The 16074-nt window shown below is 44.5% G+C and overlaps 1 protein-coding gene across 1 annotated transcript in view; it reads right to left on the bottom strand.

Annotated features, from left to right (window-relative positions):
• The window catches only part of LOC138579901 (piezo-type mechanosensitive ion channel component 2-like), a 2232767-nt gene that overhangs the window by 1129096 nt on the left and 1087597 nt on the right, over positions 1 to 16074 (bottom strand). The window contains exon 21 of the mRNA XM_069650129.1: positions 2514 to 2660. Within this exon, the coding sequence (XP_069506230.1) occupies positions 2514 to 2660 (147 nt within the window). The remainder of the gene's footprint in view (positions 1 to 2513; positions 2661 to 16074) is intronic.

Below are 16074 nucleotides of genomic sequence, written 5' to 3'. Positions count from 1 at the left end.
CTGGTTTTCAGGGTTTCTTCAGATGTTTGTTGTGATGCAACACGTATTTTTCTCTGGTTTTCATTGAGCACTTTGACAACAAGATTTTCAATATTTTTTTTTACATTTATTTAACGTGATTTACATGGTTAACCTTTAATCACAGATTCATCCTTGGAAAAAAATTTAAAATGTCCGACATCAAGAAAAACAACAAGCACAACAAGCACAAGGGATCAAGAAAAGGCAGGGCATGATGCCATTCAGTTGGCAACTACTAGTTGTTCCTTAATGATGATTAGTAGTTTAACGAGAGCCAAGGTTATTGCTGTTTTTTTGCCGGCCAGTATCATTTTCCACCATAAGTCCTTTGATCTGTGGCCATACTTTTGGATAACATCAGACATTAGTGCTTCTCTCTGAGTTGACAAAGCTGTGCAGTCCATTATTAAATGTCATACATTTCTTCTTTGCATGTATGACATGTTGGAGGACAGGCTTTTAAAGACTTGCACTATGAAATGTCTTTGGTTTGTATTAAGTTTAATCAAAACCTTAAGAATTGGTCTCTGAAAAACCAATGAGGAAATATTTTCAAATTTTCAAATAGTTCGGTTTTGAGTGTGGCCTTTGGCTATTCTCCCACGATTTTCCATATCCCTTGTATTTCAGTCTTTCTTCGTCTGTTTTAAACCAGTCTTGGGAGTACAATTTTCTTTTGATTTTATCAGGATTATTCTTTAAGATGTCACTGGTTTTGCCTAGATGTTGCAATAAGCTTTGACATTTGGCTTCCCACTGGATCAGTGTCGGTTCTGTGTGTTTCATTAATATTAACAATTACAACATTGAAGACATCAACATGAGGACATGCCTGACCTGCTTGTGTTCAAAGGGCTCAATTTCGAACAAACCCTCAACGCCAAAATATCCCCCAGAGAGGAGCAAGTTTACTGCAAGGCCTACACTACCAAGATCGTCAATGGCGAGTGTGACAGAGGTGATGTCTTGAGGGATAACCAGGGGTATCATGACTAAAGCCAGAACCAGACTAAATCAACGGCTTTGGGAGCATCTTGCCTGGGTTATTTTTAGGGAGCTGCGGGACTGGAGGAGTCGCGCGTGCCCCTATTGGTTAATGGGTCGCAGTTACAGAGATGTCTGTGTGACATAAAGCTAAGACTTTCCTTAAATCATGCAACAATTACCCAAATTCTCTGTGGTGTTTTCCCAGTTTAAAGCTTTGCTTCCAGGAATGCTCTCCTCATCCATATGGGCTTTGGGCACACGACACAGTGAGCTTGATCAGTGGACTAACTTTCTACGTTAGACATTTATTTTAAACCAGTAAGCTAGAAGGTTAAATCTCAGCAGGCTCGACACAGCCGTTCAATCTTCTGAGGATGATAATACTTAACCAATACTATTGCTGGCTGAGTGGGGTCTTTTCTGTTAATTATTGAGCGGGTGTAGAATAGAGGAAACAGAGACAAAGCTACTGCTGCACTCTTATTGCTATTGTGAATCAAATACTTTAAATTAAGGTTTGAATCCAAATTCAAACTTGCTTTGCAAAAAAAGAGTAACACATTTTTGGCTTCTGCACGTGTTTTGGTTGGAAAAAAAATCATATAGAGCTTTTTTTCCAAGTCATTCTTAATTTTGATGCAATCAAATTTGTTTTAAGCTTCTTGGACTCTGAGTCAACTTACATGAGTTTGCTTACCCATGCATTAATATTAAAGTGTGTAATATGTGGGATTTCTTCAAGGTATGTGTCGGAGAATGTACCTTCTAGTGAACCAGGAAACAAGCCTTCTCCAGGAATGAACCCAAGCATGCAGTGAAACCCTGAAACATCTCGGTCGACATCAGACTATCCTTCTCTCCCTTAAACCTTGTGAAGGAAATTGAGGATCAAGAAGGTTTCTCATAGCACCCTGGCCCCTGGTAAGGATCCTGCTAGCCCCCCCCCCCCAAACCCTCCCCGTGTTACCCATGGAACTCCATCATCCTGCACTCTACCATCTCTCCCCCTAAATATAACCTCTATGTGATTTTGTATCTCAATCCGGTCCTAGTGAAATGCCTTGTTGCATCCCAGTTAGTACATAGACATGCAACATACACTCTTGACACTTAATTATTTCTGTGAGTGTTATTTGTCAACCTTTTTCTGTTTTCTTCTGGGACAGGAGTGTGATGAATGAGGCTCCTTTCCAATTTGGTTGGGTTGATTAAAGTGGCCGGCATGCAGTAACCAACAGATTCAGCCTGCCCAACATGGCACTGATGCTTAATTATTAATGGGCAAGAAATATCCAATGGTTTGCTGTATGCTTTATAAATGGCCAGCATTAATATTGGGGGAAGAGTTTTAGCTATTCCCAAACATCCAAGTTCCTCATATCTCAGGATGGGCTTCTTTGTCCCAGCTCCAAATATATGTCTAAGGCTAGACACTCGGATATGCTATGATGTGACAAACCTCCTATGCATTGCATAACACAGTATGAGATGCATCCATACTGTACCTTCAGACAAGGCAAGACATTCTCCACACATTTGATCAGTGCTCCACACCAGCGTGCCGGATCCACTGGCTCCACATATAGGATGGAGTTCTGGAGAAGCTCCTGCGTGATTGGGTCCTGGGGGAGGGTTCCATTCTGGTACAGTTTCTAGTCAAGGAGAGATTGTTATTGTTATTGAAGCAAAAGGTGATGCATGATACCCACACATAAACAGGGCCATATTTGCCACACACAACATATATTTCTGGAACATTGTGCATGCATGGTGGAAATAGAGGAAATGTTATTGAAAATATAAGCCAGCACATTGTGTAAGGAAGGTGAATACCTTCTTGGAATCAGCTTCTTCGATATTTGTTAAGACACAACCATTTAGAACACTTTGACAATCGCTCCAAATGGTTTAAAAAAAACCTTCATACAATAATGTGACAACACAACAATCATTATAAAAAAACTTGCTGGAGGGATGGAGGGAAAAAATAAGCATAGAAGTGGGAGTGTGCTGATACTGTTTGACATAATAAAGGAGAAGCCACAGTGCCAGGGAGTGGGTTGGCTCTAGAAGAAATCAGGAAATACCATCACCAACCTTGAGGAAAACCAATATAAATATCAATGGCAAACTGCAAACCACTGGGAAACCAGAAATAACAGTGGTTTGTCAATTGTCATAAAAAGTGGGCTATAATGTGAGCACTTAGTCCAAGGCTAGGAGGAAGAAGACCATCTGTAGGAAGTACTGTCAAGTCCCAAAGAAGCAATAACGGCATCCACTTGCCATCACCCTGTCACACTGATTGAGAAAATAACCATCCACAAATCTATACATGTGTGGGGGCTGTGTTGATTGGGCATAGAAAGTAGCATAAGTTCATTGCTATAGTTGCGATGCTGCAATGGAGGGGAATTATTTTTATAGGCAGTTTCCTTTATTGCCATTCCACCAAGCTAGCAAATAATGATGTGTGTGTTTTTAAGACGCTTTTTGACATTACTTTTGGTCCGGAAACATCTGAGGGGGCTTGGGTTTTGTGCGGGAACCTATAACGTTTTATATTCATGATTGTCCAAATTTGAATCAAATTATTGTGCATCATGTCAAATATAGGTAACATTCATTACTCCTACCTATAGTGGTACAAAAATGAGACTAACTTAAATGAAAGAGTGACAATGAATCTAATATATATATGAAACCTCCACTTCGAACCACTTTTGTACCTCGCATATACTGCTCAAATCAGCAAATATACTTGAGGAAAATGCACAGCTACCATGTCCCTGGCTGATTAATATGATAATAAATCCACCTGTACTTCATGCTGTTCAATATCACTCTGCACAAGAAAAGAGGTCTAAGAAATAAGCACATGGTGCACCTGGCACTCTGCACCCATACACTCATGATCATAATAATACAGCTTACTGTTCCTTCATTGCGGACATCATGGTAACTTCACCAGTAGCATCTAATCTGCTTGTGATGGTGGATGTAAGTATAAAAATTACATTTTTTGCATGGTTGTGGAATGAATATGTTGACTTCATCAAAACCTTCTTTTTCATTAAAAAAGTACAAAACTTGCAGTTATTGGGAATTACTTGAATCTTGAGTGTTGACCTGTCAGTTAATTCGCCAAAAAAGCCCAGGAAAATTGTACTCCATTTTGAAACATGGCTTTTAAGATTATTCTCTCTGAAATACTTGATAAGACATGGAACATCTTATTTCTTGCTTTACTAGCCATTTGCGGTGTAACATACGCTGTTCTAGCATATCTTGAAGGTTACTATCGGTCGGTAATTCATTGGGTCTCTTCTGTCCCTCTTCTTAAATGTCAGAATGACCACCAATCACTTCCAGGAAGGGGGCCTAGGTCCTTGTGACTTTTTAATGGCCATTGAAAAGGCTAAACATATCAAATGGAATGAGAGGTTTGCGCGGTATAAGAACAGTTTATAAGTTCAATCGATCACACCAGCATATATGATGTGTCTTTGTAGACACGGTACTGTCAACCTTGCTCCATTGCAGAGTCCTTGTGATGGCATAAGATTGCGTAGTAGAATAATTACAGCACCTATTTTCAGTAAGAGCTTGTGAGGAGGCATTCATCCTACAGCGTTTCGATCTGTTGAAATGGTTACTGTTGTTGAAGTGGGTGGACTTTGCCATTTGGACAGCAGAGGGCAACCTAACACTGATAAATTGCATCTGTATGTTGAAATGATAGCTATTGTTGAAGTGGGTGCACTTTGCTGTTTGGCAATCTAACATTGATAAATCTCATTAGCTGAGTACGGAAACATACCTAAGTGTTTTTTATATATAGATGTTGCACACAGTAAAATGGTGGATTTTAAGGTCATCCGAGCATAAACTCTCCCTACCCATAGTGAGCTTAATCATTTGACCAGAGTGTCCCCTGACTTCAACCTTCCCCATTTCTCACCTCACTACTTTGCTTCCATTCCCCTGTTTTTCCTAAGCTAACTCTTTCCTCGTCCACTTTAATGCATTAAGATTACATCATGGTAAAAAGCAACCTATCTTACAAGCACTATGAAAGTACTGCACTAGCACTATCATGGCTGTGAAATCAAAAGACAACCCAAAGTCAAGTTCTAAGGTTCAAAGGTCTTTATCAAAACAAAACATATAAATGCTGAGGGATTAAATTTTACTGAAGTGAAGTAATGGGAAATCAAGTAACACAAACAAATCAAATCTTCGCTTTGAGACTGTGGTGCAGAGTCCTTACCTTGCTTCCTTACACTCTGCCACTTGACAGGTATACATTTAATAACAGTTGTTCAGTTCTTTAAGAGCCACAGTACTTCTTTCATTGCTCTTGAAGTTGGATGCTTGGCTTTCATAGAAGTTGTTAGGATGCTGCTCTTCTGTTGAAGTAGATCCAGCACTACCAGCCCTGGTTTGTCTGATCCTGGGCCAGGCGTCAGGCTGTTGGATCGTAGTAAAGGCTTTTCAGGTCCCTGAGTTTGTAAGGTTTAACCTGACTTGTGCTGGTTACAGAACCTGCCACAGTCTATCCACCTGGTTCTCCTCCACCCCACCAGCTAACTGTCCTTATCTTGGACACCTCCTACTCTTTAACCTGTCCCCCTTTCTCCTGTATGTTCCTCTCCTCCTTTCCTCCTCAATTATACACCATTCTCTAGGGTCGTCCTCCTCAACCCCTGGCTTTCTTCCTATTCTCCTCCTCTATCCCCTAGCAGTTTACATTCTCTCTTCTGGGGCCCTCTCCTCCTTAGTACTGTCAGGCTACGCAGGTGTCCTGTGATGGTTTATAGAGTTGGGGGGGTGTTTTAACCATTGGAAATATTAAATCTGAGTTTGCCTGTATTTGGATAAGCGAAAAGTAGGTTATCCTTGATTTAGTATGAATTCCTTGACTTAGCCCATCCAGGAAGTAAAACAAACCTCAAAGAAGAAATGAAGAGTGGGCTTTCAGATGGTGATTGGTTTAGAAGGAGTTGCGGTCCGCCTGAAATATTTACAGGATTCTATAACTGCCTTTCATCTGAGCATTTCAATCAGCAGGTACTGTTTTAGAAAACTCTTTCTGTAAATGCTCAGGTTACTACAGTTTTTGTGAAATGATGACAGAGAAAAAGACTACTTAATGAATAAATTGTTAGGAACTGAAGAAGAACATTCATGGTGGAAGCACAGTGAATTACTGATGGTGAAGACTATATAGCTGTTAGAAAGTGTGCTTACTGTTAGTGGCATGGTGTTTTGGGAGTAACCCTTCACTAAATTCCACTCTTAATAAGTGTCATGATGCCCGCTCCCAGGGAGCCGGTTCAAGCCCGGCGTCCCCGAAAGCGGACATCCAGTCCCCAAGGAAGGACCCAGCAACCCCATATAGGGGCCCTTTGGACAGTGTCCTGGCGCCTATGGCGCCAGGCTCATAAAAGACATCAGTCCTGGCGCCATAGGCGCCAGGCTCATTATGGGAATGCTTGGGTGCACTTACCTGATGCAGACCATGCTGCAGGATCCCGGCCTCCTTGAGGCCTGAAAGGAACTACTTTACCTGTGGGACTAATTTACCATCCGGGCGTGGTCGGGGAAGGATACATACCTGATTGGAGGAAGGATACATACCTGGAACTTCTTCCAAGGCTATTTAAACCCCACCCAAACAGCCACACGTGCTTCGCGTTGTTCTGCATCTAGCAGCTGGACGCTCACCGTGCCTGCTCCTGCATCCTGACTTCTGCCACGCCTGCCGGCATCCTGGATCACCTGCAAAGGAAGAGAAGAAGAGAACAGAAGAAGGAAAAGTCCTTACCTGCTAAATCCGCATCCCGGAGACATCCCGCCGACAATCCTGAAAAGGAAGACTTTAATTTAAAAGCTCATCGCGTCGATCGCTGCAGCGCCGCATTCCACTCACCTTTACAGGGCGCCTCCATGTTCAGCAGCGATCATCCGGATTCGCAGTCACGCCCCAGCGACTAGGGAGAAAAACACCAGAACAAAAGGTGAGAGAGAGAAGGGAATAAGGAAAGCTAAATCTCCATTTTAAGACTTACCTGTTGATTCATTCCCTCTTCATTTCGGGTCCGCGCCGCATCCTGGCATTTCCGGACCCCGGCCCCTAAGGGGAAAAAGAGACATCAGCGTTAATGAGCGAATGAAAAGACATTACCAAAAAACGCTCATTAAAGACTTACCTGATTTCTACAAGGATTTCATCGCTCAACTCGGGTCGGTGCCTGTTCCCCGGCATTCCGTACCCCGGCCCCTAGTGGGAAAAAGACACTAGCATTGGTACATTAATGCATGGACACAAGGGGAACCTCTTATCAAAAAACTTACCTGGAAGCCAAGCAAGTTTGGTTCTCACCAATCCGAAAATCCAGTGAAGTAACTGGATACCAACGCGCCCCTGCATCAGAAGCAGGATGTAGAGCTCGTCCTTCCAGACCTTAAGGTGAGACGCTACGAGAAATCACAGAAGGGTTTCAAGGAGGGTGAGAGGGGAAAGTGGGAGGCCAATTGCATTACCCCGCAGACAGTTAATCCCCTATTTTCGCCTACAGAAGGATACTTCCAGATACAAGCCAGATTTGGGGGCCCGGTCCAGTCTGTCTTCCGAACCCTGCGCATCACCTTAGAAGAGGTCACAGCAGCGCGAACCAGGCCAGCACCTCCGTGGGAGTCAGGTAAGCGTAACAGAACGCGAAGCCTTGCTACAAATTCCCACCCAGGCGCTATGGAAAGTTCTGAGACTGATCAGTTGGCCCAATTACTGAGGGAATTACGGGCCGAAGTACATGCCGCTCGTCAAGAGACTAATGCCCTCAGGAGGGACTTAATAATATCAAAGGAAAGAACTGATGACCTGGGCAGACAGCTTTTGCAAGATCAAGCTGGGCAAACTCTTCTACCCGGTTCCGGAGGGAACCCCGCTCCTGTGGTTTCCAGTAACCCTGTGCAGATTAATCTACCTGGAAACATGCCGCTGGCCCCACCCGAACGCTTTGCTGGGGACCCCAAACGATTCGCCGTATTCATGAATCAGTGTCGTTTGCACTTCCTATGCACACCTGGGGCCTTCCCTAATGATCAGACCAAGGTAGCCTTTGTATTGTTATATCTCAGCGGCTGCGCTGCCGATTGGTCAGTTCCACTTGTTACTCAAGATGACCCGATTCTCCGTGATTTTCAAAGGTTTCAAGCAAGCATGGAAAGGTTATTTGCTCGACACTCTCAGGGGCAGGCTCTGGATGACGAACTTCTAGCCCTGCGACAGGGCAATCAGGACCTCCTATCCTATATTGCAACCTTTAATAGACTAATTGTGGAAACGGGATGGCCAGAGGATAAAAGTGTCACGTTGTTTTATCAAGGCCTTCGCGGAGAACTTAAAAGATGTCTTGGCCCAAGTTGTAAATCCGCCCCAAGAATGCACAGAGTATATAGACTTAGTGGTCCAATTGGATCACAGACTTCAAAACAGAAAAGCAGATCGGTCCAGGTTTGAGACCCGGGTGTTGGTCAAGACCCATGCTAATCCCAAGGGAGTTGATGTCTCTGAGCCTATGCAAATTGGAGGGGTTAAAGGACCCTTAACTCAAAAGGAACGTGAAAGGAGGCGGCAGTTAAAATTATGTCTTTATTGTGGGAATTCTGGACACTTTCTACGAGATTGCCCGGCAAAACCGCCCCGAAAGGCGGTAGGAGCCGCTGATAAAAACCATGAAGACTTTGTTTCGGGAAACGACTCCGCCCGACAAGTGTAGGGGTCCGCTTGCCGAGCTTGAAAACTAACTCTCAGACCTCGCATTTCATTGTGCCAATGGTTCTCGTAGATCCAGAACAGCCTAAGCGGTTGCATGCAATAAAGGCATACATCGATAGTGGGGCTATTGGAAACTATGTGGATCCTGAATTGGTCTCTAGGATTAACCTCCCTCTCCGTCCTAAAACCAGCAAAGATGTCATCACCACAGTCGATGGAACTGAAATTGCCTCTGGACCGGTAACACATTCCACTACTGAGGTGACTCTTATTGGTTCCGACGGCCATCGGGAGGGTGTTGTGTTTGATGTAATCAAGGCTCCACAGTTTCAGGTTATTCTTGGAATCCCTTGGTTAGAGACACATAATCCTCGAATTGATTGGCGAGCTAAGAGAATAACCTTCCCGGATTGTACACAAACCTGCTACCCAGAAAACCTGAAGATTAATCTAGCATCTGTAACCTCTGCCTCCATGCAACTACCTCCGGAATACCAAGACTTTCAGGACGTCTTCCAAAAGGAACAGGCCAACACGTTACCTCCTCACAGATCGTACGATTGCCAAATCGATCTGGTGCCCGGTGCACAACCCCCTTGTAGCAGGATTTATGCCCTTACCGAACCTGAGAATCTGCATTTGAGACAATATTTGGATCAATACCTAGCTAATGGTTTTATTCGCCCGTCAAAGTCCCCGGCATCCTCGGCTTTGTTCTTCGTGCCCAAAAAAGAAGGCGACCTTAGAACTTGTAGCGATTACCGCGCATTGAACCAGATAACGGTTAAAAACCATTATCCTCTGTCTCTGATCCCTGAACTCCTTGACCAGGTGAAGGACGCTTGCATATACAGCAAGTTAGATCTCCGCGGGGCTTATCATCTGGTACGAGTTAAAGAAGGCGACGAATGGAAAACTGCCTTCCGTACTAAATACGGATTATTCGAGTACCAGGTGATGCCTTTCGGATTGTGTAATGCGCCGGCTGCCTTCCAATACTTCATGAATGATGTCCTTCGGGAACTCATCGATGTTTGTGTTGTCGTATATATCGATGACATTCTGGTGTACTCCTCTTCGGAATCTGATCACAGAAAACACGTCAGGGCAGTACTTGAAAAACTGCGCCAACACAAACTATTTGCTAAATTGGAGAAATGTGTTTTCCATACCACAGAAGTCGAGTTTCTAGGTTTCATCCTGACACCCAAAGGAGTCCGAATGGACTCAAGAAAAGTGGATGCCATCCTCAAATGGCCATCACCTAGCTCTGTAAAAGGGGTTCAAAGCATGCGCGGCTTTGCCAATTTCTATCGCAGGTTTATCCCGGAATTTTCACGCGTGGTACAACCCATTACTGCACTCTTGAGGAAAAATAAACGTTTTGAATGGTCTGAAGAAGCCGAGCAGGCCTTTCAGGTTTTAAAAGCTAAGTTTACCTCCGCACCTATATTGAAACACCCGTGTCCAGATCTCCCTTATGTCGTCGAGACTGACGCATCCAGCCTAGCCATGGGAGCTGTCCTGTCCCAAAGAGATCCCGAAACCAACCAACTGCATCCCGTAGCATTTTGGTCCAGAAAATTCTCGGCACCCGAGATTAATTATGCAATCACGGAGAAAGAACTGTTAGCCATTAAGTCCGCTTTTAAAGCCTGGCGGCATTATCTGCTTGGCGCTCGACATACCATCACAGTGATCACTGATCACCGGAATTTACAGTATTTGAAAACCACCAAGGCTCAGTCATCACAGCAGCTCCGATGGGCTTTGTTTTTCGCTGAATTTGATTTCGTGATTACCTATCGACCTGGCTGCAAGAATGGCAAAGCAGACGCCTTATCCCGAATTGGAATGGGAGAATCTGATACAAACTCAGAACCAGTACCAATAATTCCCGAACAGAGGATTCTAGGCATGACTTCGTTACAGACGCTTGAAGACATTCAAGCCAGAGTGAAACAACTCCTGGACCCTACAACCTTACAGGAATGGATACAAAAGGGATCAGACTTTACCATAGATAATGGTTTACCTTATTTCCAAGGACGCTTATTCCTGCCACATAAGGAATTACACAAATTAGTTATTTCCGGTTATCATGATACATTAATAGAGGGACACCCCGGTATTGCCAAGACAGAGGAAAAGGTGAAACGACAATTTTGGTGGCCCTCTTGGCGAAAAGATGTTAAATCTTTTGTGATGTCCTGCGGTGTTTGCGCCCAAAATAAAAGTCAAAAGAAAAGACCAGCCGGTCTCCTTCAACCTCTAGACATACCACCAGCACCCTGGCACACCCTATCAATGGATTTTATTACGGACCTGCCTCCTTGTTCGGGGTACAATACTATTCTGGTAATTGTGGATTTGTTTTCCAAAATGGCCCACTTTATTCCTTTGAAAGGTTTACCTTCAGCTTCTGTCCTAGCCAAAGAATTCCTCGAAAATATTGTTCGGCTACATGGATTCCCATCTACACTAATCTCTGACCGGGGAAGCCAATTAATTTCCTACTTCTGGCGCAAATGTTGTCAAATAGCGCAGATCGACGTAAGATTATCGACCAGTCACCACCCTCAGACCGATGGTCAGACCGAGAGGACAAATCAGACCCTTGAACAGTACTTACGGTGTATGTTACAGCAATCTGAAAGCAACTGGAAAGACATTCTTTGGATAGCCGAATACGCATATAATAATTCGGTACACTCTGGAACTGGCCACAGTCCTTTTTATACCATGTTTGGGCATCACCCTCGAACCTCAAACCTTGACTCACCTCAGAACCTCGGAATGCCTGCAGTAGAACATCTGCATTCTACAATTACCCAAGCCTTCAAAGAGGCAACTACGCATTTACAACAAGCCAAGAGAAAATACAAGGAGAATGCTGATCTACATCGGAGTGAAGCACCTCCGTAACAGATTGGGGATCAAGTGTGGTTAGCTACCAGACATTTACCACTCAAAGGGCCTCGAACTTTTAACCCAAAATATCTGGGACCTTATTCTATTACAGCAATAATTAACCCAGTGGCTGTTAAACTTGATTTACCAGCTAGTATGCGAATTCACCCTGTTTTTCATGTGCCACTTCTGAAACCAGTGGTACCCGGAACCCGACTACTCAAACCTCCAGAACCTATTCTAATAGATGGGGAGCCCGAATTCGAAGTGAAGAACATTTTAGACTCAAAAATGTTTAGGTCAAAACTGTTCTACCTAATTGATTGGAAGGGGTATGGACCTCAGGAGAGGTCGTGGGAACCCAGCGACCATGTGCATGCACCTCGATTAGTCAGGAAATTCCACCGACTCTTCCCAGACAAACCAAAACCCCCGGAGGGAACAACCTTGGGAGGGGCCTTGGGGGGGAGTGCTGTCATGATGCCCGCTCCCGGGGAGCCGGTTCAAGCCCGGCGTCCCCGAAAGCGGACATCCAGTCCCCAAGGAAGGACCCAGCAACCCCATATAGGGGCCCTTTGGACAGGTGTCCTGGCGCCTATGGCGCCAGGCTCATAAAAGACATCAGTCCTGGCGCCATAGGCGCCAGGCTCATTATGGGAATGCTTGGGTGCACTAACCTGATGCAGACCATGCTGCAGGATCCCGGCCTCCTTGAGGTCTGAAAGGAACTACTTTACCTGTGGGTCTAATTTACCATCCGGGCGTGGTCGGGGAAGGATACATACCTGATTGGAGGAAGGATACATACCTGGAACTTCTTCCAAGGCTATTTAAACCCCACCCGAACAGCCACACGTGCTTCGCGTTGTTCTGCATCTAGCAGCTGGACGCTCACCGTGTCTGCTCCTGCATCCTGACTTCTGCCACGCCTGCCAGCATCCTGGATCACCTGCAAAGGAAGAGAAGAAGAGAACAGAAGAAGGAAAAGTCCTTACCTGCTAAAACCGCATCCCGGAGACATCTCGCCGACAATCCTGAAAAGGAAGACTTTAATTTAAAAGCTCATCGCGTCGATCGCTGCAGCACCGCATTCCACTCACCTTTACAGGGCGCCTCCATGTTCAGCAGCGATCATCCGGATTCGCAGTCACGCCCCAGCGACTAGGGAGAAAAACACCAGAACAAAAGGTGAGAGAGAGAAGGGAATAAGGAAAGCTAAATCTCCATGTTAAGACTTACCTGTTGATTCATTCCCTCTTCATTTCGGGTCCGCGCCGCATCCTGGCATTTCCAGACCCCGGCCCCTAAGGGGAAAAAGAGACATCAGCGTTAATGAGCGAATGAAAAGACATTACCAAAAAACGCTCATTAAAGACTTACCTGATTTCTACAAGGATTTCATCGCTCATCTCGGGTCGGTGCCTGTTCCCCGGCATTCCGTACCCCGGCCCCTATGGGGAAAAAGACACTGGCATTGGTACATTAATGCATGGACACAAGGGGAACCTCTTATCAAAAAACTTACCTGGAAGCCAAGCAAGTTTGGTTCTCACCAATCCGAAAATCCAGTGAAGTAACTGGATACCAACGCGTCCCTGCATCAGAAGCAGGATGGAGAGCTCGTCCTTCCAGACCCTAAGGTGAGACGCTACGACAAATCACAGAAGGGTTTCAAGGAGGGTGAGAGGGGAAAGTGGGAGGCCAATTGCATTACCTTCAGACAGTTAATCCCCTATTTTCGCCTACAGAAGGATACTTCTGCGAGCCAGACAAGCCAGAATTGGGGGCCCGGTCCAGTCCGTCTTCCGAACCCTGCGCATCACCTTAGAAGAGGTCACAGCAGCGCGAACCAGGCCAGCGCCTCCGTGGGAGTCAGGTGAGCGTAACAATAAGCTCTGGTTCCCCAAAGGCTAGTTGTTTTTCCACATTTCCAGTGACAGGGAGAAGCACAAGCTACAATGTGCGGCTTTGTCAGTTATCGGGCACGGTTCTCGGTTATACACAAGGTGAGAGGCTGCTTTTCAAGCAAACAGGCAGAAGGTTTTGAGGAGGTATGAGAATAAGCGGTCTAGGGTTTGTTTGTTGAATCTGTTTATCTTTAATAATCCTTAACAGCTGTTCCATATTTGGAACACAAAAGAGCCCCATTCCAAGATGAAGAAGTCCCCAAAGAAAGCTGATTGAAGGTTTGTCTGTGACGTACCATGGAATGTTGGACAGACAGATCAGAGGGAACAGGTCAGGCATAAGAGAGAGAAAAGATACTAATCAGCAGAGTTAAAGAGAAGTGTTTTGATGGTCTTTTTGAAGGCTGGGAGTGAGGATGAAAGCTTAGAAGACTGAGGGAGAATATTCCATTCCTGGGTGCACAGACCTCAAACAGGTGCCTCTGAACTTTTTCAGGCAAAAGTGAGGTTGAAAAAGAGAGTACAATTATTAGAGCATAGGGCTCTGATGGGTTGAGTATGAGAGATTGTTCTTTCCAAGTAGAGAGGAGCAGCAGCATTCTGGCATTTGTAGGTCAGAGAGAGCAACGTGTGTCTACTCCTCTGTCTGACTGGAAGCCAGTGTAACTTTTTTCTAAAAGTAGATACATGGTCATTCTTGACTAAACCATATAGAGCACTAACTGCCCCATTTTGTGTCGTTTGCAGGCTGGCAATATTAGACTGTGAGTTGCTGATAAGCAAACAGTTACAATAATCAAGCCTTGAGTTGATTAGAGCAGTAGCGAAGGGGGACCTATTTTTGATGCAGAGATATGGCTTAATTTGGTACAATAACTTGATGATGTATTCACAAGATGAGCACACACTTGAGACGTGTTGTTTCATGGAAAGTTCAGAATCCATAATTATGCCAAGAGGAGTTTTAACTGTTTTGCTGACAAGGATATTGTTACCTAGAATAGAAAAATGAGAATAGCAGGGGGCAAGATTCATCAAACGGGGGTATGTATTAATAATGAAAAGCTGTTTTATCAGTGTTAAGTGCTAGAGAGTTATAGGCCATCCAGGATTGAATTTCATTATAAATGCAATTCACATTATTAAGTTTGGTGGAATATACACCTGATAACTTGAAGAGAACCTGGGTGTCATCTGCATAGTTAGCATATTGGACACCCAGGTCATCGAGAAGATCAAGGAGTGGTCTAATGTATACAATAAATAGGGTCGGAGACAAGCAAGAACCCTGAGGTACACCATATGTTGAAAGGATAGGAGTGGCTTCAGCATCCTTGAATGCTACTCATGAGGTTCTAGATGTCAGGTCAGGCTACTCTTTGATGCTAGATGTCAGGTCAGGCAGACCACAGTTACATTAGCTTAAGGTACACTTTAGTTTTAGAGTAGTTCTGAGGCCAAGCTTGAATATTTTTTCAAGAAAGCAGCATGGGACATGAAGCAGACTACTCGTGGGATCAGTACAATTTATTATATATTCAAAAGGCAGTAACTGTATATATTTCTTTTTTTTTTTTTTTTTAAACCTTTTATTTATTGGCATAAAGGTCAAGACAGGCACAGTTCAAATTACATGGCATTAACAGCATCTGACATCGCAGGAAGGCGACAAGCAGCACAAAGAAAAAGCAAAAAGAAAAAAAAAAACAGAGAGAGGTTAGGTCACACGTGGCCTATCTGATTGTCCTGGAGGGGAGATGAGGTCAGTTCCACTACCTCTCTGCCATTTAAGTAGCTGCAAAATTCCGACCAGACATTTTTGGGGCGGGATGTCGGAGGTAGGGATCCAATGTACTCCTCCTCACACATTTGTGTCCATGTAAGGGCTTTCAGCCACATCTTGAAAGTGGGAGGATTGCGGCGCTTCCAGCATTGCAATATGCATCTTTTGGCCACCATGATACTTACATTTTCTTTACATTCTCACCCTCCCAAGCACCAAATAGTATGGCAAGTGGTTCCATAGTTAACTGAGAGCCAGCTATTTCGGAGAGTGCCTCTGTCACGGCCGTCCAGAATGTGTCGAGGGCAGGGCAAGCCCAGAACATGTGTACGTGGTCCGCCTCGCACGATTTGCATTTGGGACACAAAGGGGTCGGGGTGCCAGTGAATGATGCGACTCTATACGGTGTGTAATAGAGTCTGTTGAGGAGTTTAAATTGTATGCATCGGAATCTGGCGCTCAGGGAGACCCTACGTGTGTGTGTACACATTTTGCTCCAGAGATCGTCTGTGATTTCAACTCCAAGCTCCTTAGCCCAAGACTCGCGTGGTTTAAGAGAGTTGTCCGCAATGTTATTCAGTTGTATTTTGTACAAATTAGAAATTATGCTTTTGGCGCTACCGGAATATGCTATATATTGTATTTCAGGAGAGTCTGGGGGTTCAATAGGGTATGAAGGCCAC

The sequence above is a fragment of the Ambystoma mexicanum genome, chromosome 3p, assembly GCF_040938575.1.
Source record: "Ambystoma mexicanum isolate Mex_15411 chromosome 3p, UKY_AmexF1_1, whole genome shotgun sequence".
In the NCBI taxonomy this organism is placed as follows: domain Eukaryota; kingdom Metazoa; phylum Chordata; class Amphibia; order Caudata; family Ambystomatidae; genus Ambystoma; species Ambystoma mexicanum.
Note: the sequence above shows the minus strand (reverse complement) of the source record. Positions and strands in the feature narration are given on the sequence as shown.